Consider the following 26,861-nt stretch of genomic DNA (forward strand, 5'->3'; position numbering starts at 1 on the left):
TATTAAAGATGTAACATGTATAACATGCTGTAACAGAGTGAATTTTCCACAAAGAATGAAACTGTAAGCGAACACATGTGAATCACGTGATCGTATTTTATCAAGGAAATACTCTTGTGTTTAAGATGATCACTATATTACTGGTTCTTACAATCACGGTTCGTCCAATCCGGAAAGAGTCTTGCAGTGATTGGTAAAAACACTAGTTATTAAGTTTAAGATAACTTGAAATTAGTTTAACCTATTGGACGAAATTGGTAGGTATATGGAATATAAAAAGAAAATTCTGAAATGAAATCTTCATGAAAACAGCAACATTCTCAACATGAAAGTTCTGTTCGCTCCTCTTGTTGTGCTCGTGTGCCTGGCGATGGCCAAAGGCAATGTTGTAGATTTAGCTTTTAAACTGCTGTGTAGTAAGTTCATTTTTAAACTTTATTACTACTTGAGATATTAATTAATATTATTACTTGAATAAGTGTTCTCTTTTTTGTATTTTACAATTAGAAAAACAAAGCAATAAAAATAGAATAAAATAATATTATTAAAGCAAACTTTTTTTGCTTCATAAAAACATTACCAGACATAAGAAACTCGTTAGTAACGTCACAATTTCCAAATCGATTAAAAGGGTCAGTTTAAAATTACTTCAACAGAATATTTTAACTGGGTTATACCTGCATATCTGGAAAAATTTCATTAAAGTTGTATACTTCTATTCAGGTCCAAATTTTCTTTGGGGGAAAATAGTATAACTTTTTCATTCCATTTAGTAGAGTACTTTTACTTAAGCAGGTATGTAACATGAGGAGAATATTCTACTAAGTTAAATCAAACACATAATTTTTTATGCAGCGCTGGATAAAAATGATCCTGAAAAAGTGAACGAGATAAAAGAGTGCGATATACAAATGTTTGGTGAAAAGGCAAGTTGGGTAAGTATTTGGAGTATTATGATTAATCATGTTTTATTAATTCATTATAATTTTGGAAACAACGTTTTATTACTGTGAATAACATATATGATCTTCTGTAAAGATAGTTCTTGGTATACAAACTGTACATAAAATTACATTCATATTGAGAATTAGTTTAACACAGTAATTGCAGATGTCAATAATCAAGAATTAAAACGACAATATTCAAATTTGATAAAAAATTACTTAACGATATTTCCGTACTTCAACATCATGAAAAGTATTCATAAACTGTTTAAAACTTGAATTTGTTACAAACAGTAACAACCAACTCCCAGTTTTAACTAATATTTAACAAACATTAAGTTTAGTGAAGAAAATCTTTCCTTGTATAAACTTCACCATGTATAGGTAAATATTTGGACACAATTCACAGATCTGAAACAATGTTATAGCATTTCTACCTTACTTTTCTTGCTCTAGTTATATTTTTCATTCTGTCTTTGTTTCAATAATGTTATTTACCCTCAGTTTACAATCAGTTGTATATGTTTACATAAACATATCATGTTGATTGTAAAAAAGCAAAAGATAAGCATATTTGAAAACAATTATAATAAAATTTAGAACAATTATACTGTTCTTGAGACATAAACTTAAGTTTACGATTAAATGTAACAAAATAAAGTTGTAAAATGTAACGAAAAGTGTTTTTCATCTCAAGCTTCCAGCTGCAATGCAGAAATGTGAAAACGCAGAACTTCCTACAGATAACTTGGACGAGTTATTGAAAGAAATGTGTAAAGAAGAAAATGAAGCGAAAATGCAGGTAATAATTAAATAAAACGAAGTTTTGGATTTAATTTCTGCTTGAGTAATCAAAATTTATTTTAGTGTGTTATATGAAAAATTACTACAGCAACAAAATTAGTAATTATATATTACCGCGAGATTATAGAACAATTGAGAAACAAAGAAATAGCTCTCAGTACTCTACAGACATTCTATCCGATTTAACTAGAGTGTCTAAAGAATAAAATTTGAGACTAATACCACTCGTGAAGTTGGATATACGCCAGTTAGGCTTAGCTTTAACCCTGAACAAGAGTCCATTTCTTTTCCATTATAGACCACCCTGTTTTAGGGAGCAAACTGAATACTCTGTCCAATTTATTTCAATTTTAAAATGCATTACAATTGCATGTTATAATTATTTCATTTATAAATCCGAAAGCCTTTTTAAAAATTTGTTTATATGAAGACGTCTCTGCCATAGGTGTAAAAGGCAACCACTCATCTTACCAATTAAAAATAGCTATTTATCTAATTATTATTAATTATTAATTTGATTTTGATTAAGAATAGATACGACGGTATAGAACAATAGTGTTACAATATAACCATTAATTTGTTTAAAGCTACATATAATAGTACAGAACTATGATAATAAAAACTTAAAATGAGTTCCGCAAGACCCCATGTTTATCTATACGTGATTCCACCAACGTATATGTGAAACGAACCAAATGCTTGAAGTTCCAGTAAACTATAGGTGATTGGGTTATGTGATCTATACCTACCGTAGGACAAAATTTACATAAAGGCTTTATACAAATAGATTTTATATCTGTTAAATCTTTTTACTCTTTAAGGTGTCCCCCGCTAGTACAGCGGTAGTCTCCGGATTTAGAACGCTAAACTCAGGGATTCGATTCCCCTCGGTGGGCTCAGCAGATAGCCCGATGTGGCTTTGCTATAAGAAAAACACACAAACACACACACACTCTTCAAGGTATCGCTCTTGAAAATTCTAAAATGACGTTAAATCCTGTTTATATATTTGTGCAGGAAATGCAAGATTGTTTGAGTGCAGAAGTTGCAAAACTTCATGAGGATCAAGAATCTACACTCAATGAATGGATTAGCAAATGTTTGTGAAGAGGTAAGTTAATATAAGGTTAAAATATTTCAACACATTTAATACATTAAACAACTATATCTGAACAATAACGCCTTACGTGCCGAAAATTCTATAAGCATTATTATCTACAAGAACATTTAAAATATTTATAGTTTAAAATGAGGAAAGGTGTGACTCGGCGGTTAGACCTTGAAATATCTATTCTTCTATCACATGTTTTAGTTTTAGAAAAACTTTCACAACAATTCAAAATATCATGTAAATGTTATTACTGGTTAATTGCTTAGTTTTACTTTCACAGTACAGAAGACTAGCACTTTAACTACTCTTCTATTTACAGATACGTTGTTATTATAAAAATACGTGGTTATATATTAAGAATTCCACCTTAGATTTTACGTTTAATAAGTTATATTTAAAAAAACCAACAAAAAGTACTTAATAAAAACCTACATTTCTTTACACAGACTGATAAAGTACCCTCTTTGAAGTATGATTAAACAGTTAGTCGTATATCTCTCACACAGTTTTGAATATTAATAAAAAACACATGAGAAACATAACACAATTATAGCCCGTTCACCCTCTATTTCACATTAAAGAGAGATAGGTATATTTCAAAGTGGCATGGCCAGATGGTTAAGGTGCTTGAATGGCAATCTGAGGGTCGTGGGTTTGAATTCTTGTCCCAAGGGGCACTATAATATGACAATCAATCCCACTACTTGTGAGTAAAATGGTTGGTGGTGGGTGGTGATGACTAGCTGCCATCCCTCAAGTGTTTCACTGTTAAATTAGGGACGGTAGCAAAATTCAAACTAAACATCAAGAAAAAATTCAGTGAGGATAGTAATTAAACATTAATTTTGTGTAGAATGACACTACTAACCCTCATTAAAAAGATTCAGATACGCTATACTTTATGATAATAATTCTGAGACAATGAACGTCATAAGTTTAATGGACACCAAAGCCAAATGTATTCCCTTTACATCACATACATTTGAAACTATATATATCTGGTTTGGTTTGAATTTCGCACAAAGCTACAACAGGGCTGTCTGCGCTAGCCGATCCTAATTTAGTAGTTTAAGACTAGAGGGAAGGCAGCTAGTTATCACCACCCACCGCCAACTAGTGGGCTACCCTTTTACTAACGAAAAGTGGGATTGACGGTCACATTATAACGCCCCCACGGCTGAAAGAGCGGGCATATTTGGTGTGACTGGGATTCGAACCCACGACCCTCGTATTAGGAGTCGAGTACCATAACCACCTGGCCAATACCGTATGTATTCCAACACTTTGGTTGACGGAACAAAATGCGACATCATTGAAGAAATATTAAAGGGTACGTATATAGAATCTTAATCATGAAGTAAAATAATGAAGCATAAATATATAAAAAAGATAAGTTTCATTTAATTAAAGGGAGAAACTAACTTATATAAGAAAACATTTTTAACTTTTAATTTCTCAGAGTTCGAAACTAAGATATATGAGCTTATTCAATCCAAAAATAACCAAGTCTTGTCCTTGTTGTAGAACACTGGTTAGTGTTTTGTGATTTTCTATCACATTTGGTATTAACTAATTTGGCTAATATATTAAACGAAATGTTATTGGATTTCTTTTATGTGAATTGGCATTAATACCTAATCATTTCAATGTTATTTATAATTACAGCTTCAACAGATCACTTAACAGCTGATGAGGACCTGCATTCATATATTACCTATGATATAATAATCTGAATCTGTTGTGGTTAGCTTTTCTTTGGAATATGTTGAACTCTCATATACCTTTATCTTGAAAATAAAACTGTCGAAGCATCAACACTGTTGAGTTTGTGGTGATTTGTTAAATATTTGTTCAAGGTTGAGTACTATGTGATATTGCTGTCCTTCGTAAATATATGTTGTTTTCTAATGTCTGGTTTACAGGGAAAAATAGTCATAATATTTTATAAAATAAAAAATTATCCTAAATTATTCTTTGACAAAGAATTCAATGAAGAAAACAGCCATCGTTATGAAGTGCTAAAAATAGAGAAAATAAAGAATTTTCTAAATAACACGAACTAACTAACTTACTTCGCACATGATCTAAAACTATTCTCATTACAAAATATAGAAATGTGAAAATTATTTAAAAAGCTTATTCATAGTTTTTTCTTCTGGTAAGTAGCGCAACATAATTAAAAACAATTATAAGTTATGATTTTTAAGCTGTAGAAATTTGACGAACACAGAACATTAAGTTCTAATGAAATCTTGATTTGTAACTACAACATTTTAAGAATACCCTTTATCAGTCCATATAAGGAATTGTCCAGTTATATCAAGCATCTTATTGTACTTTTTTGTTTATAAATAATGTTTTTAAATTGAAATGTAAAGTGGCAATCTTAACATAAATGACATTTTTTCGTAACATTAACAACATTGGAAAAGAAAAGAATAAATGAAGTGTAAGCCTTCAATGCAACCAAAGTAAAATAAATTGTAAAACAAAATTAAACAATATATTCTGGACTTCACAACATATACTAGGTCATTTACTTCGTCTGCACTTGAAATGTTAGTGTATAATAAGAACTCCAATTAATATGACCTTAGAAACATAACCTTAGGTTACATAGCAAAAAATCATTCCATATAACTAACAATCATTTTTTCCTATTTATCTATTTATGAATTATTTACCTGTCAATTGACCTCTCAATCACCCTGCATTACATTTTAGTATTGTATTTCTGACAGTAATTCATACCCAATAATAAATATTGATTTATCAAAGAGAATACTATGAAATCAGTATTAAGTAATGGAAAAATTCACAGTAAACGACTCAGGATATAGGTAAAGCAAAGGGTTATAATATACATTATGCGACTCCTTATCCACTAATTGGAATTCCAGTTAATTTAAACAATACTGTCTCTATTCATTAAGAACACGTTTACCTGCATGCCACATCTGACAGAACAATTTGTTTGTTTGTTTTTGAATTTCGCACAAAGCTACTCGAGGGCTATCTGTACTAGCCGTTCCTAATTTAGCAGTGTAAGACTAGAAGGAAGGCAGCTAGTCATCACCACCCACCGCCAACTCTTGGGCTACTCTTTTATCAACGAAAAGTGGGATTGACCACTCTATATAACGCCCCCACAGCTGGGCGGGCGAGCATGTCTGGCGCGACTCGGGCGCGAACCCGCGACCCTCAGATTACGAAGCGCACGCCTTAACGCGCTAGGCCATGCTAGGCCTCCAACTGCAAACAAATAAACATATTATTACTTTGTACCATTCAAATATATCATTTCTTTTGCAGCTTTATTCAGTTTTTCTGTTCCCCGCTGGTACAACGGTAAGTCTACTGATTTACAACCCTAAAATCAGGGGTTCAATTCCCCTCGGTGGACTCAAGCAGATAGCCCGATGTGGATTTGCTGTAGGAAAAACACACCACATTCTTATAACTCAACCGTTTCCATAATACTGATGAAGGCAGCTTTTCAAAGAAATGGCTGTCGTCATCAAGTAGTTGTAATTTGTCATATCATCTGGTGTTTGTGTTTCAACAAATTTTTTCAACGGTGAATTTTTTAGTTATTTTGTAAAAACAAAATAAGTTAGGGAGTATGACTGTGAGTATTGTGATGTCAGTTATTACTGAAAATTGTAAATATAACTGCTGGGTCAATCCGTCAAAATCTTTTGAGAAAAACTGGATCAACTGAAAATGTAACAATGTTGACATCTATAAGTAAGCAAAATGTTAGGCTTATTGCTCGACCGATTCATTGTATTTTGGCATAGTTTGAGTTAAGCAACGCTAAAAATAAATGCTGAAACAAATCACGGATGTTTGTGGCATAAAGGTGTCTTACATTTCAGCATAGACTTCACTAGGTTGTATTAAATTTTATGACTTAGGGAGTTTATTTGTATATTTAAATTATTTAAGGTAATAAATGTCATAAATCAGTAAATGAGACTGTAATAAATTTTTGAGTTATAAGCCTTATAAGTTAATTATATATTTCTAGATTTTAACTACATTTTAGCCTGAAGCACTTACAATTAAGCTAAATCATACAGTTAACGTTAAGTATTTGTTACCACTACTACTAGTTATAGTATCGTTACCAAACCCAGTTTTAAGGCATGGGCTTACTGGACTGAAGTCCAGGGTCTCCCAGTAATTAGGGGTCCTCAAACTGTAATTATAAATGTCTTGCACAAGAGGTTCTGTCTCAAGGGGACCTCTGTAAGTTGAAAGACCTAGGGCCCATAAAACCTTTAATTCAGCCTTGACTGTTACTAGTGCTACAGTTATACAAATTCAAGTTACAATTGCTGTTATTTTCAGGTATAGTTAATGCATTAATGAATGTGTTACTATATAAAAAATGTAATAATAACAATATGTAATATTTTTTAAACTGTTTCTACATTGACACTTTTAAGTCAAATCTAATTATTGATAGTAATGCAGGTTTGGGTGCTGTATTGGACTTTGTGTTTGAAAGGCTTCAGAGAACAGTTATTAGGATAATGTTGTGGGGATAGATTACAATCCTAAAATATGGTAAGAAATTAGCTTATTGAAATTTATAAGATTATTCATGGAGTCAATAGGATAAAAAAACCTTTCAGTCTTATTTATTTGTGTTGTATCCAAACGATGAGTGGTTACAAATTTAAGATAAGGAAAATACTGCCAGGCTCCAGTTAAAAAACACTTTTTGTAACAAAGATCTGTACGATGAGTTAGTTGCCTTTAGTACCAGGGATAGGCAACATTTTACAAGAATTTAAAAGGGGAATAGACATTTTCTTTAAAAATAAAGGGTAGATTTCAAGTTTTACTTAAAGACATACTTCATTCAGAATTACAAATTCTGGCCTCACCTCAAATTTCAAACTTACCTAACAACAATATATGCCATCATCTATATTTTAGAATGTTCTTAGGTGATCATGAATTATTTTTATAGCAAGTTAAAAAGGGAAGATTATATAAACTTCAAACTAATTATGAATGACCCTTCATTAAAAGAAACTTGTGACAAAGTCAAATGTTATCATTTTTATAAATTACATTCTTGAGGGCAAATAATTTATTTTCCTTTGTAGTCTGAATTATTCTGTTGCAGCTAATGTGACACAAAACATTAATATAATTATGTTTGGTTTGTTTTGAATTTCATGCAAAGCTATACGAGGGCTATCTGCACTAGCCATCCCTAATTTAGCAGTGTAAGGCTGGAGGGAAGACAGCTAGTCATCACTACCCATTGCCAAGTTTAGGGCTACTCTTGTATCAACGTATAGTGGTATTGAATATCACATTATAATGCTCCAACGGCTGAAAGGGTGAGCATGTTTGGTGTGACGGGGATTGGAACCAGCAACCCTCAGATTACGACTCGAGTGCTTTATTCACCTGGCCATGCTGGGTCTAAAAGTTATGTCTTATTTGACGTGGAAACAAACAACGGTTTTTATAACTTAGATTTATAAATTTAAAAAAATTAACACGTTTTCAATATTGCCCCTAAGAGAGGTTGTACAGAGAACCTCTTAGATCTACCAATGATGAAACAAAATCTCTGAAATGATTTAAATGATTTTTTTTTATTTCTTGGTAGTTACAGTGAAATTCCTAAAATAATCATATCTAGTCCACTTTCTAAGATAAAATCACTTTTACATTATATCTATTTAACTTTAATGTTTAATGAGGCAAGATTTGTCATAGGAACCTCAAACACTTTTGATGATTTTTACATTCTTTCCTACATTTAAACTATTCATTCTTATTTAAAGATGTAGCAAATGACAGCTTTTCATCTAAGGTTTAACTGAACATTACCCCAGCCCTTTGCTTTAATGAAATACTTTCAACATTGTTTAATACTTATTCAGCATTGACATATGAAATTTTAACAGTAATTGTTACAATTACAAAGTACAACTAACACAACAAATCATTATTCTAATATATTTATTTTTTATATGAATGAGTCCTTAAATATGAATTATAGAAACATAATTGCAAAGTCATTCTGTTGGGTATATATATATTTTAATCAGTAAAATATTTATTGACAATGTCTACAAAACTTGTGACAAAAAATGTGAGAATATTGAGTGTAAACATATTAAAAATTGAAGAAATGTTTTAAAATCATTTTGGTCCATTTGGAGTGTTTCTTTTTTTTTTTACAATTAACTTGGTGTTTTAAAACTCTTGCTTTTTTCTCCCAAAAAATAAAGAGTATATACTTATAATGTTCATAGGTACTGGTGTTTGTAGATAGAGGGCATAAGTTGAGTTTATGAGAGTGGTAGTCACAACCAATTAATTTATTTTTTTCTGTGTTGGGTTTCTGCTTGCAAGTGAAGTTAAATGTTATTTTCAGTTCCTAACTTTACGTGTCTTAAAATACATTGTACTGTCCTCTGAAATATTTTTTTCCTTGTATATATTTATATGAAAGTTAAAATGTATATTGTAAGTCTAAACATAATACACGTTCAATCATACGATTGTATTTTTTTTTTGAATAATTAAAGCTTGGTAATAGTAACTACTTCTCTTAATAGCTTCATTTAAAAATGGAGAAAATTAAAACTGTATTAGATGAGTATCTGTGAAATTTGAAATTAAAATGAGTAATTATCACGGTACAAATTGGGTTTAGATATTCTCGTTTAGCATAGCAAAGGTAGTCCATTTGGCAGTTCTATGATTAACAATAAATAAATAAATACTTTATACTAACCGGTTTTAAGAAAACAGTGGCCTGGCATGGTTAGGTGGTTAAGGCACTAGACTTGTAATGTGAGGGTCGTGGGCTCAAATCCCCTTTACACTACACATGTTCCCTCTTTCAGCCATGGGGTGTTATAATGTGACTCTCAATTGCATTATTCGATGGTAAAAGAGTAGCCCAAGAGTTGATGGTGAGTGATGATGACTAGCTGCCTTTTCTCTAGTCTTACACTGCAAAATTAGGGACGGCTAGCGCAGATAGCCCTCGTGTAGCTTTGTGCAAAATTCAAAACAAACCAAGAATAAGATAGAGCTCAGCTTTCTGTGGCTAAACAATAAAAGAGTTATCAAATAACCAGCACCTGGACAGGAACCGATGATTACACTATACAGAGAACAATTGACCGAATAACAGGAAACAGCTATTTGATAATTTTGAGAATATTTTATTATAAGCAAAATTTAAAGAAATATTTATAGTTATTGTACAGTCTCCTTGTCTAGGAACTACAATGTTCCAAATGAATGAAAAATAAAGTCTTATGAGTAAAATGACATGGATCGTTTATTTTTTCGATGTTACAAGGTTTGTTTATATGAAGTTCAACAAAATATTATTTTAACCAAAATGGTCAAAATGAAGTAGAAAATTACAATTATTAACATTTTAATTTGCACTTTTTCTCTCTCTCTCTTCATAACTTGTTTGCATCTCCTTTATCTTGGCCTGACCTGCTATATTCAACTGTTCATCACCTTCACAGCTTTCTAACTCAGAAGATCACTAACAACTTATCATTTCTTTTCTTAAAACTTTCTTGCACCCCTATATGCACCACTAATTAGCCCTTTACTAGAGAGATGCAGACAGCTTTTAAGCATCCACAGTTATCTTCTTTCTAGAAAACTTCACAAACTGAAATTCCTATTCAAATTTGTTCATATAAGAAGCTCTCATTGATTTTGCTGCCACTTTCATTGTAGTTATCAAATTTTGGTCCTGATCTTCTATGCATTTTATATACAGTCAGTTTAGTGCTTTGTAACTGTATACTCTGACCCTACATCATAGGTGAAACATAGCCTGAAAGAATAATTTGAAGAAAAAATCAATTTTCAGAAAATTGCCTAACTAACCTGATTTATTCATACATGTAAGTGAACAATGGACAGCAGTAAGTATTCAGAGAACTTAGAATTTTATCAGAAAATAAGCTCAGTATATAATATGATTTACATCTTTTCACCGCCTTATGCAGGTTTCGTGGAATTCCAGCCTCATCAATAACCTTGAACAAAAGAAAATTGAATGAATAAGGCTATGCTTCATACATATGTGATCAAAAGTGATGCTTGTTCTTAACAAACTATCTTCGTTAATCTGAAGATGATCCAAGAAGGTCAAAACATTGTTCTGTACTTTATTTTAAAATAAATAAAGCTTTAATACCCATATAAGTTGTCTTTAGAATACATTATTCACCATTCAGTTCTCTTTTTGTTGGTTATAAACAATGTAATACGAAGCATCAGACAGAATTACTAACATTATTTGAAAATATGTGAAAAGAGGTGTGGCAATGAGTTAGACATTTTGATTGGAGGCTATAAAATTAGATAGCTTAGCAGTATTTATAATATAAGTTCATAAATCACAATGAAACTCAGAACTCAAATATGAGTGAAATGACTATCTAAATTGAACAACTCAAAGCAGACAAGAATCGTGAGATGTAGAAGAGTAAAAAGTTAGAATTTATATATATTACTTTGAAATTAAAATTATGATATCAAAATCTGAAATTTTAATTACACTTTTTAAATTAAGTTTGTTAATATACATTGAAAACACAGTAATCTAATTAAGATTTAAATATAACTCTTTTAAAAAATAGGTCATGGTTAAATGTAGTAATAATCTTTTTCAAACCTCATAGAAAAAAAAAAAGATGATCATTCTGATGTCACTGTGCTGAAGCCAAGACATTGTACATTCCAACTTGTGAAACAAAAGGGTTATAACTTTGAGTTGATTACAGGTAACAATGAATTTCCTAACAAGGGTTAAAATTTGAAACTCTCTACATTGTGTACTTTGTAGTTACACATCAACTGTTCAGTAATTTTCTCTTATAAAATCAAAGGTGAAAGACACTCACCATCATTAATCATATATTGAATTTAAATGTAATTAACGTGTTGTTTTATATGCACCATGTAAATTAACTAACCTTAAATCTGTTATATCTAATATGGAAAATTCAGGTGTCCAGTACATGCCTGCACACAAAATTTTAAAACCCAAAGGAAAAATAATAAATATAATTGTAGAGGAATGGTTATTTTTTCATTTGAGAATATTCTATATTGATGATTTAGTATTAAATAACATTTATTTTGACTATTTTGCAAATAGAAATGAAAAAATAATCTTACCTGTGAATAAAGCACTTGTTAATAATTTTTAGATTATTTTCTCATCTCAGTTATTAGGTTCATATTTACTACAACCTATAATGCTTTAAAATACTATAAATCACATTCTTTCCAACAGTTCACTTTTTATCATAAAAAGCATTTGCCTTATGTTAAGTGGTATGGCTTAATAACTCCTGAAATTGAGGTTAGAAGATGTGTGGAATTGGACACATTGTAATTAAACAAAGTAGTTTTATAACAAGTTTGTGATTCAGTTGTCATAAGAGTAACCAGTTGGTGAAATAGTAATGTTTTGTTTTGTGAAATAGTAATCCATTGATAAAATTTTAAATGCTAAGAAAAATGTGTATGCTTAATAATTTTTAACATTATTTATGTTTAGCTGGCCAGTCTAGAGTGGTATCCTTTCTCATTAAATATTTTATTAAGTTTACTTTTCAAACAATACACACAAATATACTAATTTTTTTATCTATTAAAAATAGATTTTAAATATTAAATACATTTTGATCTCACCAAAAATATTTTTTTTATAAAATATCAAACAACTGACATTGTGAACATTTTTTGAGGTTGAGGTCATAGTTCATCAATTGTCAGCCATAGAGTGTTTATATGATTTACTAACAAGAAATAAACTATTTCATTCAGAAAAATAAAAAATTGTAAACGAATATCAATTCAAAAGTAACTAAATACATGAAGTAGAATTTTCTAATCAAAGTAAAATGTAGAGAAAAGTCAATACCAAACAAAGTATTTTAAATATAGTTGTAAACAGTGTTTTGCAACCTAAAAACATCTTCAAATTATAATATTTTCTCTTAGCACAAAGTTGATTCTATGTAGAAAATGTGTACAAAGTTTATGTAGTTTCATTGGGTAATTTAAGTAGGAGAAGAAAAGTTATAATAGTAAGTTAACTTTTAAAAACTATATCATCAAAACTGTGGTTCCTTTGACACATTTGAATGAATTTTTAGTTGCTGATATATCTTTGTTTTTTCTGTCAAAAGTTCATGTAACATTTACTGTTAGAGGGCTTTGTTTCTTCATATATTTTCTAAGTTAACATGTACAACACTATCTGACTGGAATATATTTACTTTTTTATATTTACTTCCAGGATAGTTTTGCTTTTACACTTAAAATAAAATAAGGACCATACCTGCTGTATTTGACACAATATAATGCCCTGTCTTCTCTGAAAGTATTATTTTGTTTTTATTAATTATTATAATTTATTTTTAGCAATTTTTTAATTGTTATACAGGATACTTCAATATTACCTTTCCTTGTGTATCACAATTAAAGAGAATATATTGATGAGAGAAGTTTTTGTTGCTAATTGACATCTGTGGAATTTAATTATGCCAAGAAATTACACAAATTCATAAAAAATTAAATCATAGATGAAAATGTATGTAACACAACTAATATTCAATTTTCTGTACTGTATAGTCTTTGCCTACAGTATTGTTAACTCTTTCACTGTGACTGGGACATATATTTCTCATGGTACTGGGAGGTATACGTTCCAGGTGTAGTGGATGTGTTAAGTAATAATTACAGATATATTTGTTCCAGGTTTCATTATGAAAGCAATAATAGTACAAACTATCTGTTTATTAATTTTAATGCAAGTTACAACAAAACTATTTCTTGATAAGACAACATGACTACAAGAAAAGATCGGAGTTTCACTGTAGTATTCTCTGAAAAAAAAAGGCATGAGGCAAATAATGTAGTGGCTATTTTAAAATCTTATACTGGATTTTTAAAGAATTTGTAACATCAGTTGAAACTAAACTGGAGTTCGATTAAAGTGAGTAACATTAGAGGTTTTCTTATACTATTTGATTCTTAATTTATTCTACCAGTTTGAACTGGATTTATTGAAATAATAACTACTAATCATTGAACATAAATCAAATTTTCAAAACTGCTACATAAAGATATAGAAATTGGTAGTCGTCATATCAGGTTAACTGTATGTATAATTAAAGGATTTAGTCACAGTTCTGTTACTGTGGTGACATTAATAAATGATTAAAAAAAGAATTCACTTGTATTTGGATGAAATGATGAGTTACAGTACAATCTTGTTCTCCAAATCCACCTAATACCTTTTATAATACGGCTAATTAACTTTCTTAACAATTGCTCTATTAAGGTTAAAGTACATGTAGTGTTTTCAGTTCTTCCTACCAGCAACCAATGTAACTCAGTGTTTTAAATACAAAAATCTCCAAAACTAACAATGAAATGAAAAAAGATTTTGATTACAAACAAGTACAAGGAACTAATTTAAACATTTCTAATGAATTAAGTTTCTATGGTTGATATTGATGAACATCTACCTGAAAATTCTATGTGCTTTTTTATGTTTATAGGGTAGATATATACTATAATTTCTTTCTTTCTTTCGTGTTATTATTTATTCTAAAAAATATATGTTCAGGAAAGTTATTGTATCACATTGTTTTAGGTTACCTTCATTCTATATCATTTTCAAAGTTGTTAATACCTGTTATCTCCTCTGAAGAACATTGCTTAAAATGACCTTATATCAAGAAGTTGAAAGCAATGTTCTTCAGTGATTGTACAAGTAATATCTAAAAATTACAGCACCATCCATCTATAACAAGAACAACTGGTCCCATGATAGTATATAAAATGATGGGTTATTATGAGGTAAAATTCATAAAATTTTAAAGGGGCAAAAGAGAAACTTTTAGCTCATCAAGAGTTTCCCTTCCAGCTTTCAACTATAACCTGTTTTTACTAATATGTTCATCCAATTTTACCTTGAACTCAGTTAAATGTTTTGCCTCCACCACCCTTGAAGGCAGCTCATTCTGAAAACCAACCATCCTGTTTGAAAAGTAATACTGTCTAAACTGTAGATGACTCTTAGGTTGGAAAAAAATTGAATGTATGATTCCTTTTCCTATTGTATTCACTGCTAAACACATAAAAAGTATGTTGGATCTATATTATCAGTACCCCTAATAATCTTAAACACCCTCAATCAAATCTCCTCCAACCCTTATTCTATCCAGAGAAAACAAGTTTAGAGATTTTAGTCTCTCCTCACATAACAATTCCACCATCCTAGGTATCATCCTAGTGGCTGTTATCTGAACCTTCTCCAACAATTGAATGTCCTTCTTGAGGAAGGGAACCCAAAACTGTATACAGTAATCTAAATGAAGCCTAAAAAGTGATCTATTCAGAGAAACAATAGTATCCCTTGTCTTGTGTTCAATATTTTTAGAGATGCTACCCAAATTCCAATTGGCCATATTGCTAGCTACAATACGCTAATTAGGTGACTTAAATTTGTTTTTTTTTTATGACAGCTCTATATTTTTCTTCAATGAATGCATTCCTCTTTAAATTGTAATAATAATTTGAATTGTGGAAATATACATGCATCACTTTACACAATTGATGATCTAATATCTATTGATAATCTAAATTTTAATCCAAATCAAATATATCCAAAATTATTTACAATAGATAGAAGTAAAATTAATTGTAATCATGCACACTACCTAGATTTTGACATTGTTTCTGTGGAGGTCAAGTACAGTTAACTATTTCAGACAAAAGAACTGGTTTTTAGTTTTACCAACCTTCATTTACCCACCCCAAACAATGTAGTTCTGTTTACATTGTTAATTAAAAAGAATTTTTATTTCTCAAAGAATAATATATTTGACAGTGTTTAAGAATATTCATTTCTTTATCAATAACATTCAAATATTAACAAATAACCTAAGAACTAATTATTACAAAGACTAACAATAATGACATTTTTTACACTCTTTTATAAAAAACAATAATAATATATTTAAAATAAAATTTTTGATGACCTAACATTACTTTCTAGAATTCATACAGAGATCACTATTAAACATTATCTTGTAATAATTATTAAAAATATCGATGTTGTGAGTCTTAGAAAAGTATAATTTATTTCTGTTATAAGGTTATTTAAGTATTAAAATGGTTGTCTACTTTAAAAACATTTTGTAAAATTTAATACACATTGAAAAGGGTGGCGGCTGGGAGTCTTAAAATCCTATTTATATAGGGTGGTTTATTTCTACTACAAGGCTCTTTTTATGTTTACATATTCTGGGTGAATGCCATTGCAAAATTGGCTGCAGACAGCCTATAACTGAATATCTGTAGATGCTAACATCTGTGTTTGTATCATGCCTGATAGCGATAGATAGAATACTTTTAACACTTTATGAGGCAACGACCAGAGGCCTTTTCCATTATGATGATACGGTATTTTTATGGCACCAATTGATAAGGGACATATTTTTTATTTATATTTTAACTCTCACTGTGAACATTTTGGCTTTGGTTTATTAATTTAATTACACAGGCTTATGTTATTTTATTGTTTTAAATTTCTGTATGCTGAATCCAAGAATGATATTCATTTTTCTGCATTACCAACAAATTGTTCATAAAACATCATATGTACCTTTACATAAGTGAATCATTTTCAATGATACTGGATAACATTTTATGCTGTACATGTTGACAACCACTGGATATATACTTCTCTGGTTTTTAAACTGTGCTCTGTGGAGCCCTTGGGCTCCACCATCATTATCTAGGACCCCATGAGGAAATTTTAGTATGTTAATATTTTTCCTAAAACTATAAGACTGAATCAGAATACAATGTACAAAAAAGTAAAATATATCTTTAATATAACATGTTTATCGTGTATTGAGCCTTTTAGTATTTTATTCTGCCTAACGCCAGATGCTTTTATTTAGCTTAGGGAAAGCTCTTATCGAGAAAGTGTTATTACAATCTCCATTATCTTTTTTGCTTCAGATGGATGAATCAACAGATGTCACAGGTTATGCGATGTTGCTTGTGTTTGTTCACTATATTCATGAAGCTAGTTTGAAGAAGACATGCTGACTTGCAAACCTTTGCCTACTCAAACAACAGGTGAAGAAATATTTAAAGTGATCAATTTATTTATGGAAGAACATGAGATCCAATGAGGTACTGGGTGATGTTGTAAAAATAGTTAATTCTATAAAATCAAGACCACTCAATGTGAGGATCTTCAGTTTACTCTGTGAGGATATGGAAAGTTTGCATAAACATTTGCTGCTTTATACTGAAGTCCAACGGCTATCTCGGTGTTACAAACTGCACAAAGAGATAGGCTTCTTTTTATCTGAATGCCATTTTGAACTTGCATACAAATTATGGGAGAAATGCTGTATACAGAAAGTGGCTTATCTTTTGAGCATATTTGCCTATCTAAATGAAGTAAATGTTAGATAGAATACAGGGTACCAGCTCAAAGTAAAATGGAAGCACTTCAATGTAAGCCTAATCTTTGGGGTGAATGTATATTTATAGAAGAACTTGACTGCTTAGAAAATTTCAGTGATTTTTTTACTTATGAATGAAATATTCATTCAGCCGCGTCTGACTAGGGGGGTCTGGGGGCATGCCCCACTGGGAAATTTTTAAAAAATGGATGCTATTTGGTGCAATCTGGGACATAATTTCTTTATGTTTTTTGACATTGCAATATTGAAAAATTACACAATATATATCATATAAAATAACAAAAGGAAATTAAAAGACTAAATCAAACTAATAAAAACTATAACTTTCATTTACAGTTTTTAGCAGATTGATTTATTCTTTTAATTTGCATTCATTTTTTAGAAGATATATCAAAATATCTAAAATTAACAAATAAAATAAAAAGTAAATAAATGAAATTTAAGATTGTTTATTTGCTATTTATTCAGTTTAATTTTTTTCTAAATCAAAATATATTAGTAATATGAGTTAATAAAGCCAAAATAACTCAGTAAATATTTCAAATACAAATCATTTCATTATTATCCTTTTTGTCATCAATAACATCATCAACTACTGGTATGCTGCCAATTAAATGTTTTACAGTCATTGCCAATAACTACTTCTCTGCTGCATATATTCCATACAATTTTCAAATCACATAAAATTACTCTTTTGACTAATCATGACTACCTACAGTTCAATTGTTCATCTATGCAATCTTGTCATTATACTACTGGTACCTTAATGTCAGTGAATTTTCCATTCTTTCACAAATTGACAATACAAACTAAAACAGCATATGAAGGAAAGCTATGACATTGCTTAAAAATTCAACTACTGATATGGTTCAATATTAAACTACTCATATCAGTGATATGCCTCAGAAATTAAATTTTGTACAGTCACTGACATCAACTACTGCTCTGCTGCATGTATTCCATTAAAATTTCAAATTACTTAAAATTACTCTACATGACTACCTACAGTAAAACTTGTTCATCTATACAATCTTGTCAGAAATTACTGGTACCTCAATATCAGTATATTTTTCATTCTTTCACAATACTAACTGAAACAGCAAATCAAGGAAAGCTTTGACATTGCTTCAAAATAAAATTAATGATATGCTTTAAAATAAACCACTGGCAATGTATGCTGCAGATAATAATAAAATGTTTTTCAGTCACTGACATCAACTTCTGCTCTGCTGCATAAATTACAGTCAAATTTCAAATCACTTAATTTCCTTTAATCAATCTTGGCTACTTTCCTCTTTTTCGAGACAAGAGTTTCCAGTGCTCTCTTCCGAGCTCTTTTTCTCTCCTTCTCTGAATGGGCAGCTCTCTGGGGCTTTCTGGACTTTTTCTTTAGCCAAGGTGGCTGGGCCAGATTTCACAGAACCATAGGCCTCAAGCCTTTCTGCCCTTTTCTTCTGATTCTCCCTCAGCTTTGAGGTATACTTTGAAGCTGCTGATCTAATGTCCTTACACATTCTTTTGTCTACAGGAGCAAAATGAACATCTTTCCTTTTAAACATTTCAATCGCTCTTGTTTCTTTGGAGCGTAAAGAATATTTTATCGTCTGGTATGCACACGAGACTGCCTACAAGATGGCGGTCAGATTTTTTTTTTCTGCAATAAACATTGAAAAAATACGATTTCTCCTCCAAAAACCACCTACCCGGCCCCCAAATCGCGCATATTTTCTCCTCGAATTTACACAAATCTCGTGGGTGATCGTTGGCCGTTTGAAAACCGCGGAAATCCGCGTTTCAGCGGAAAAATGGCACGCATGTATTAAACCCAAATCAACTCTTATAAAGTTTAAACTGTTATAATGCTATAAATAATATCTGAAGAACTTCACAATAAACACAATATAAAAAAAGGAAATACGTTTAATATTAAAGTCTTTCTTGTGGAATAATATAGAAAGTACTTTATTCAGTAAACGTTTTATAAAGAAAAGTAAAATTTACAAACAAAAGCATTTACCAGTGAGTTTAATAGACAAGAAGCAAATATTTTATAATTCTACAAGTAACAGTTAAAGAAATCAGCAACTGATCTTTAATATGAAGAATTATATTAACTTGTGCAGAAACTATGTTAAAATATACTGTCATATTGAAAGTTTGTAATTTGATCTTCATTTTAAACAGAGTAGAATGTTCAATATTGGTGTCAAGGTTTGATGCACGAAAATAAAACAAAACACCCTTTTTCTGGTTTATACTTGGATTTAACTTTAAAGAAGCTTCTTTCAGAATGGACAACTCTAAATTGGTAGGAATTTTTTTACTACAACATAATTAAACTGCTATGCTTCTTATAGTATACAAATATACTAAGGGTTTCTAGGTTCTCATAGTATTGTAATATTTATTTTTAATTAATATTTTCTTCAGAATATGTGCAGGTTTCATATAAAATGTGGTTGAGAAAGTTGTTAATTTAATTTTGTTTCCAGTTTCCTTTATTTTATTTTTTTATTCTGAAAATCATTTATATTCTTTTACTGCAAGTACAACATTTCTTAATGTGGTCTTGTGTAAGCTAAGATTTAGTGTGTAATGTTCTTCACTGGTTGTTTATTTAATACCTAGATGTTAAGGTCTGAGGTATGTATTCTGAGAATGACTTGTCACATTGTAGCATTAGTTGAACTCCATAAATAAAGTTTCTTCAAACCTACTGGAAGAGAACAAATCATAGTGAACTGTAAAAAATCATATTAGCCTAAGTAATATTAGATAAATTTGTAAAACCTTGTATAAAGCACTCTGAATAAGTCCTTAGTTTAGTAAACTGGTTCTGTGAGTTGAGTGTTTTGTTAATGAGTCTTCATTTCATTTACAACTTCATTGTCCAGTGCCTCTTTCATTTAGCATAGTCACTAAATATTTTTAATATTACTCCATAATTTCATGTCTCTATCAAGCCTCCTGTTTATCAGATTTACCTGGTTAACCTCTGAAATTAATTCAGTACATCTAGGTATACCAATTTGCCATTATCTCTCTATTCAATTCTATGGTTCCGAGTTTTGAAGCAATTATTATTTTTGAAAATATCTGGTCACCAATTGTTTTATATTTATTAAATGAATTAGTTGTAAAAATTCGGTTAATTTTACATAAGATTGTAAAAACCAGATTTTCACAAAAAGAAAAATTATTTTCACATCTCCTAAAACAACTTTAAAAAATGCAATTACTATAATTTCCAATTGAGCAGAATCTTTTGTCAAACCTATTGTTTTTGTTTTAAAACCATGTTCTTTAAACATGAGATTAATATCATCAAACCCTCAACACTGAAGACATGCATGGATGATAGATTATAAAACAATAACAAAAAACTATCTTACCTAAGTTCTTATGATAATTTTCTTGCATGAAAATCTTTTATAGGTTTATATAAATGGCCCTAATGTCATTAATTTAACTGGTGTAAGTCTTCCCATTTGTTTTTATATTACATTTATCATAAGGAATTTCAGTTGAGATGAAAATAATATTTTTAACACTACAAATATTGCACTTTCACATTTTAATCAAAAATATTTGTGCAAAAATATGAATTTTCTTTCATTTCAACTTAAGTTACGTGTCACTATACCTAAATTTGTGATAAAAAGTGATATTTATTCCGAACAAGAATATTCATCATTTGAAAGGCATCATTTGCACAAAATTTATAAAGGTCATATTTTCAATGACTTGTTTTCTCTTTGCTGACAGTGAAGCATGAGTTGACCATGTGATAGAACTCTGGATTTTGCATCTTTTGAGCTAGTTTCAAATCTGTGGTACACCTCAAAATTGTTTCCACACTAGGGCTGTGGGTAAGCTGTAAGGCAAGTTCAAATCACACTGTGTATTTTAATAAAAATAGTTTCAAGCTGGTGGTGTTTATTAGCTGCCTTAACTACATATATATCTTCAAAATTATTTTATAGATATTATAACCTTGTAATTTTATACCTGCTGCTTCCTAATTCCAAGTATCTTTAATATGATTATTGGAAGAAACCTATACTAGAACATCCTTATTAAACAATTTTAGTGAACTGCTATAATATTCTGTTCTATACATTCATAATATAAACTATAAGCATTAACTTTCTTTTCTTTATATATGTAATTGTTTCAGACTTGTATTAATAAAAAACTGAAAAATAAATAACTCAATGATACTAACTACATCACACCATATGTACTGTCCACATTGCATAACTCAATTTCAAAATCAATGCATGAGCTTCTCACAAGCATACATTATGGGAACTTTTTTTTTTACATTTATGAATTCTTACCTAACATAATAAGTTTCTAGTATTTACACAGTAGATACTTTTACAACTTAAAGAAGAACAAAATTTGTTATTAGAACTTTAATGAACCAAATTACTTTCAAATATTCAATTTAAAAAAACAATAACATTCACAAATCAAACAATGTCTTGTACCTATTGTAATTTAACTGGCTTTCTAACTAAGCTAAAAGTGTGTTGAAATAACTAACTTGGCTGGCTGAGATGAACTGAGCAATAGTTACTGTGAATCTGAACAAGAAATAATTCAAAACCTATTATGAAAACAAGCTAACATTATACATAAATCTGTAAATTATGATATTTCCTTTTTGTTGGTTATAAATAACGTAATACCAAACATCAGATATAATTATAGACACTCTGAAAGTACTTGATGAGTTACACATATTTATGTCAGAGTAAAAACAAAATCACTGGAAGCTATAAAGTTGGATTATATATAGCAATATCTATAATGTAAGTTCATAAATCACATTAAAACTCAGAACTGAAATATGAGTGAAATGATTATCTTCGTTGTGCAACTCAAAGCAGACAAGAATCATGCCACATATAAAAGTAAAATTTTTGAATTTATTTATGATTTCATTTAAAATTAAAACTTGTATGATATTAATGTCTGATTTTTTCTCGTTACACTTTCATTTCAATTTAACATACACTAATAATAAAATAATTTAATTAAGGTTTAAGTATAACTTTTTGAAAAAGATTATGACATGTAAACTTCTACCTTCTTGTATCCATACAGGTAATTGTTATCAATCTCAAAATTCCAGACTTTTACTTGCCTCCTAATATTCATAAATTAGGAAATAAAAGATGCTCAATCATTTCAACTTGTAATATCCCCAGGGAGCAGGTTTCACCTGTTATAGATATTTTTAAATTATTATTTTGCTTATTCCTACTCACATAAAAGGTACAAGATAGAAAATTTTAATAACTTACAGTTATATATATAATACATACATCAACATTTCTAGGTGAAATGTTTCACAAGTTTAATGCTTTCACCTAATGTTACTTGGTTAGTCTGTTACCAACATTGTGGTCAATTATATTTTGATTTTGTTTATCATACTAACTTGATAGTCTCCAGTTAGAAACTAATTATATATGTATTATTTGAACCAAGTTCTGCAGGCATGGAATTAATATCATCAAGGAAGATATCATCATTGATGATATGTATATATATATGAGGTTATAAATATTAAAAAAAAACTGTATACATACATTCTCAATATAATTTTTCTAGTATAAAAGACCTTCAGAGATATAAATGACCTTAATGGTAAAACGTAGTCACAAAATAACTAATAAGTATGTGTGGTTCTGTGCATATTAATATTATATACTGTTTTATGATGTTTCCTTGTATTTAGATAAGTATATTACTAGCCTTTTTTATGTTTACTCTGTTAGGCCATGGTTAAATGTAGTGAAACATCTCTTTGAAATCTTGAAAAAAAACAAAAGATTAACTTTCTTATGTTACCGTGTTGAAGCCAAGATCTTGCCCAGTTCCAGTTTGTGAAACATAAAAATTGGTTATAACTTATAGTTGATTCCAAGTAACAACGAATCTTCTTACAAGTAAAGATTTATGTGTTCGAATTTGAAACTCTCTACATATATTGTCTACTTTGTATATATGTACTTTTCAGTATACTTTTCTTATATAATCAAAGGGAATGGCATGCACCAGCACTTATCATACATTAAATTTAATTAATATATTGTTTTATATGTACTGTGTAAGTTAACTAATCTTAATCCTGTTATATCTGATAAGGACATTTCATATGTCCATTATGCACCTGCATACAGATTTTCAAACCTGAAGACAAATAATAATTACAATTCTAGTAGAATGTTTTGTTTAAGTAAGTATATTTTATATTGATGATTTAGTTCTAAATTGCATTTGTTTTGAGTATTTTACAACTAGAAATGAAAAACAGATATTCCATGTTTTATCTTTGTGTATCTCCAAAGAATCCTCCCAGTAAACAACACTTATTTATAAATTTTATAATTTTTTTCTCGTCCTATTTCTTAGGTTCTCATTTACTACAATCAATTGTCACTTTGTAATATTATAAACCACTCCTCTTTTCAGCAGTTCACTTTTTAATCATCAGAAGCACTTGCCTTGTGTTAAGTGGTATGGATTAAGGACTCCTGATATTCAACTTTGAACTTAAGTAGACTAGAAGATTTGTAGGATTGGATAGATTCTATTTAAACAAATTAGTTTCAGTAAAAGTTTGTAATTTTATTGTCATAATAATAAACAGATGGTGCTATTGTTGTGTGAAGAAGTAATGCATCAAAAAATCTTAAATACTGGGAAAAGCGTGCAGGTCTAAGAGATTACTAGTCTTCATGTTAGGTTAACTGTATGTAAAATTAAAGTGTTTAGTCATAGTTCTATTACTGTGACATTATCAAATGATTGTAAAAATAATTTAAATTTTGTACTTGGAATGAAATGATAGCTCAAAATAAAACCTTGGTTTCTAAATCTGCCTCAAGCCCTTTATTATATGTAAACTTAACTTTTTTTAACAATTGTTCTGTCAAGGTTAAAGTTTATGTAGTGTTCTCAGTTCTTGCTGTCCAGCAATCAATGTAGCTCAGTGTTTTAAATACAAAATCTGCAAAAGTAACAAAGAAATAAAAAAAAAAGATTTTGATGACAAACAACTGCAAGGAACTAATTCAAACATTTCCATAGAAATTACGTCTCTAGGATTCATACTGATGAAATTTGACCGGGAAAGTCCACATGTCTTACCTTTGTATATGGTACAGGAATATACTATAGGTTTATTTTTATGTAATTTATACTGAAAATGGGCAGAAAGCCATTCCATAACATTTTTTTTTTCAATTTACCTTTGTTCTTTGTAATTTTCCAAGTTGTTAATAACGTATTGTATCAGAAAAATTAAAACTTTGCAGTAAATGTAAAGTATTATGGATAGTATTGTTATGAAACACGTCAAATTAGCAGTTATTTATTCTCTGTTGTCAATACGATAGTTAAAATAACAAATGCTTATACATAAATACCAGATTCAAACCTATAATAACCGACTTTATTGTCACATTGAAGTAATGCCTCGAGAACGTTCTTCAATATCTTCCTGTGTCTCAGAGGTAAATCCGAGGGCTTTTAACGCTAAACGTTTTCATCAATATTTTCGAACCTAATTATTTTATGCAGAGCGTTAACAATAAGTCACAGAGACAATGAATTGAAAACAAAATTTAATATTTAAGTTATCCCTTTGCAACGTTTACAAATATAATTAAACTGTTTTTCATTTGTATCCTTAAATTATGTTTTATTCATCTTAGAACAAAGCCATAGTGGGCTTTTTGCTGTATCCACTGCGTGAAATCGAACCTCAGATTTTAGCATTTTAAGATTGTGGACTGACCGCTGTTCCACATGGAGAACTGCGTTCATACATACAATCATGAATAAGTGAAGTTTAAGGGACCATTAATTTGAAACGATGTATTGTCAATGAATTTGGAATTTTATCATATGAAAAATTAGACTTAATTATTGAGTATGTGGTGCTAGTTTAGAAAACAGTCCATTACAACTACAGACTGTTAGATTAGACCACACCTATATTCAATGTATTTTGTATCAAAATTACAATAATGGAACTTTTCTAAACGTGTTTCAGAAATTCACGAATTTTACTACCAAATAATCTATTATTTGTTTATTCGGCAATAATATCTATGACCAAGTTGATATATAGCTATGGGAACAAGATTATCCTTGTCACTTTCTCTTTCCGGTTTCACCATAGCTGATATTCATTTAATGAATGCAATTCTTAATACATAAAGATTTAGTGGACTGACAGATAAAACTAACTCAGATAGGAATGGCGTTTTTGAAAGCCAACAGTTTCATTTTCAGGTAGATCTGAGATATATTACAATCATTTTGAAAAAGAAACATACCATTTATTTAAAAAAGTTAGATACAAGTAAACCGAAATTGTTTCTACGTTTAAAATGTGACAACTATGCAAAGGTGCATTTGATGCATATATCTGAACTAAACATTGATTGCGTTATATTAAAACGATTTGAAATACGTATATAAGAAATTTACTTGACACCCACAACCGTTATAACATCACGATGGGATAGCTGATAACAAAACTATATTTAAACCTTGTTTGATGTACGTAAGCACTGTGATATTTTTAAGGGTTAATTGAGTTCTGCACGAGTAATAGATAAAACCGGTAAATTATGAAAATTTCATGCTCGATAATTACATAGTAGGTCTGAATTTAACTAAATGACCGAGTTTAAGATCATAGAATAAACTGTCTGGACACATATATGGTACAGAAATAATCTTTATTTAGAATACAAAACATTAGATTTCTGTATATCACAGAGTAACTGAAAAACCAGGAAAACCTGCCAAGAAACATTTAATTCACTAAATATTTAAACCATCAGAAGAATGTCGAAAAATTCTTTTTATTCCATTCCTTAATAAGTATGGCACAGCGTTATGTCTGTGGACTTACAGCGCTAGAAACCGGGATTTAATACTTGTGGTGGGCTGAGCACAGATAGCCCTTTTTTATCTATGTTCTTAATTACAAACAGATAAACCTGAATACATATATCGGTTATGATATTACATCTGATAGATATCACTTGAAATATATTGAGGATTTGTTTATTTGTGAGTTACTACTCACAAGATACTCATACTGGGTGACGTAACCACAAGTTTTTTAACATTTGTCCTCAGCTCTAGCCTAAATGTAAGCAATACACAAAATTCCCATAATCGCTAGCAAGTCGGCATCTTCACTGTCTATCGCCCTCTTACGTGTAGAGGTCGAAAATGCTGGAACAAAAGTGTTGTAATTAACTTCGTACTCTAATGTTTTTATGTTATACATTAACTGGAAGGAATGTTCAAACTTGTGTTTGAAAACATTCTATATTATGGAAAATTTAGAAAATACATTTTTGATTTCACTTTGTCAGTTGACTGCTGCCAGCTTTTCCACACTGATAAGTTCTTCTGATATAA

The 26,861-nt window shown here is 29.9% G+C and overlaps 1 protein-coding gene and 1 long non-coding RNA gene across 4 annotated transcripts; both read left to right on the top strand.

The window, feature by feature from the left end:
• The first annotated feature begins 257 nt into the window (after nt 1-257).
• On the top strand, nt 258-4,674 carry LOC143256873 (uncharacterized). The gene is made up of 5 exons (XM_076514666.1): nt 258-416; nt 856-935; nt 1,642-1,746; nt 2,766-2,859; nt 4,525-4,674. The coding sequence occupies exons 1-4, from the start codon at nt 326-328 to the stop codon at nt 2,853-2,855; spliced, it is 366 nt and encodes a 121-aa protein (XP_076370781.1). The 5' UTR covers nt 258-325; the 3' UTR covers nt 2,856-2,859; nt 4,525-4,674.
• A 1,506-nt stretch (nt 4,675-6,180) lies between these two features.
• LOC143256875 (uncharacterized) lies at nt 6,181-24,396 on the top strand. 3 transcript variants are annotated; one of them, XR_013031589.1, is made up of 5 exons: nt 6,181-6,606; nt 10,881-11,021; nt 11,559-11,660; nt 16,927-17,046; nt 23,829-24,396. It is a non-coding gene; the product is annotated as an uncharacterized LOC143256875 (long non-coding RNA). The 3 variants fall into 3 exon arrangements; XR_013031588.1 differs by having other exon boundaries at nt 6,184-6,606; nt 23,892-24,394; XR_013031587.1 differs by having other exon boundaries at nt 6,184-6,606; nt 23,889-24,393.
• The last annotated feature ends 2,465 nt before the right edge of the window (nt 24,397-26,861 follow it).

This window comes from Tachypleus tridentatus, chromosome 7 (assembly GCF_004210375.1).
Source record: "Tachypleus tridentatus isolate NWPU-2018 chromosome 7, ASM421037v1, whole genome shotgun sequence".
In the NCBI taxonomy this organism is placed as follows: domain Eukaryota; kingdom Metazoa; phylum Arthropoda; class Merostomata; order Xiphosura; family Limulidae; genus Tachypleus; species Tachypleus tridentatus.

Excerpts from the sequence above, each read along its gene's own strand:
- LOC143256873 (XM_076514666.1), top strand. The coding sequence starts at position 326 with ATGAAAGTTCTGTTCGCTCCTCTTGTTGTGCTCGTGTGCCTGGCGATG. Across the intron at positions 417-855 it reads AGCTTTTAAACTGCTGTGTA|CGCTGGATAAAAATGATCCT; the intron begins GTAAGTTCATTT and ends TTTTTTATGCAG. Across the intron at positions 936-1,641 it reads TTGGTGAAAAGGCAAGTTGG|CTTCCAGCTGCAATGCAGAA; the intron begins GTAAGTATTTGG and ends TTTCATCTCAAG.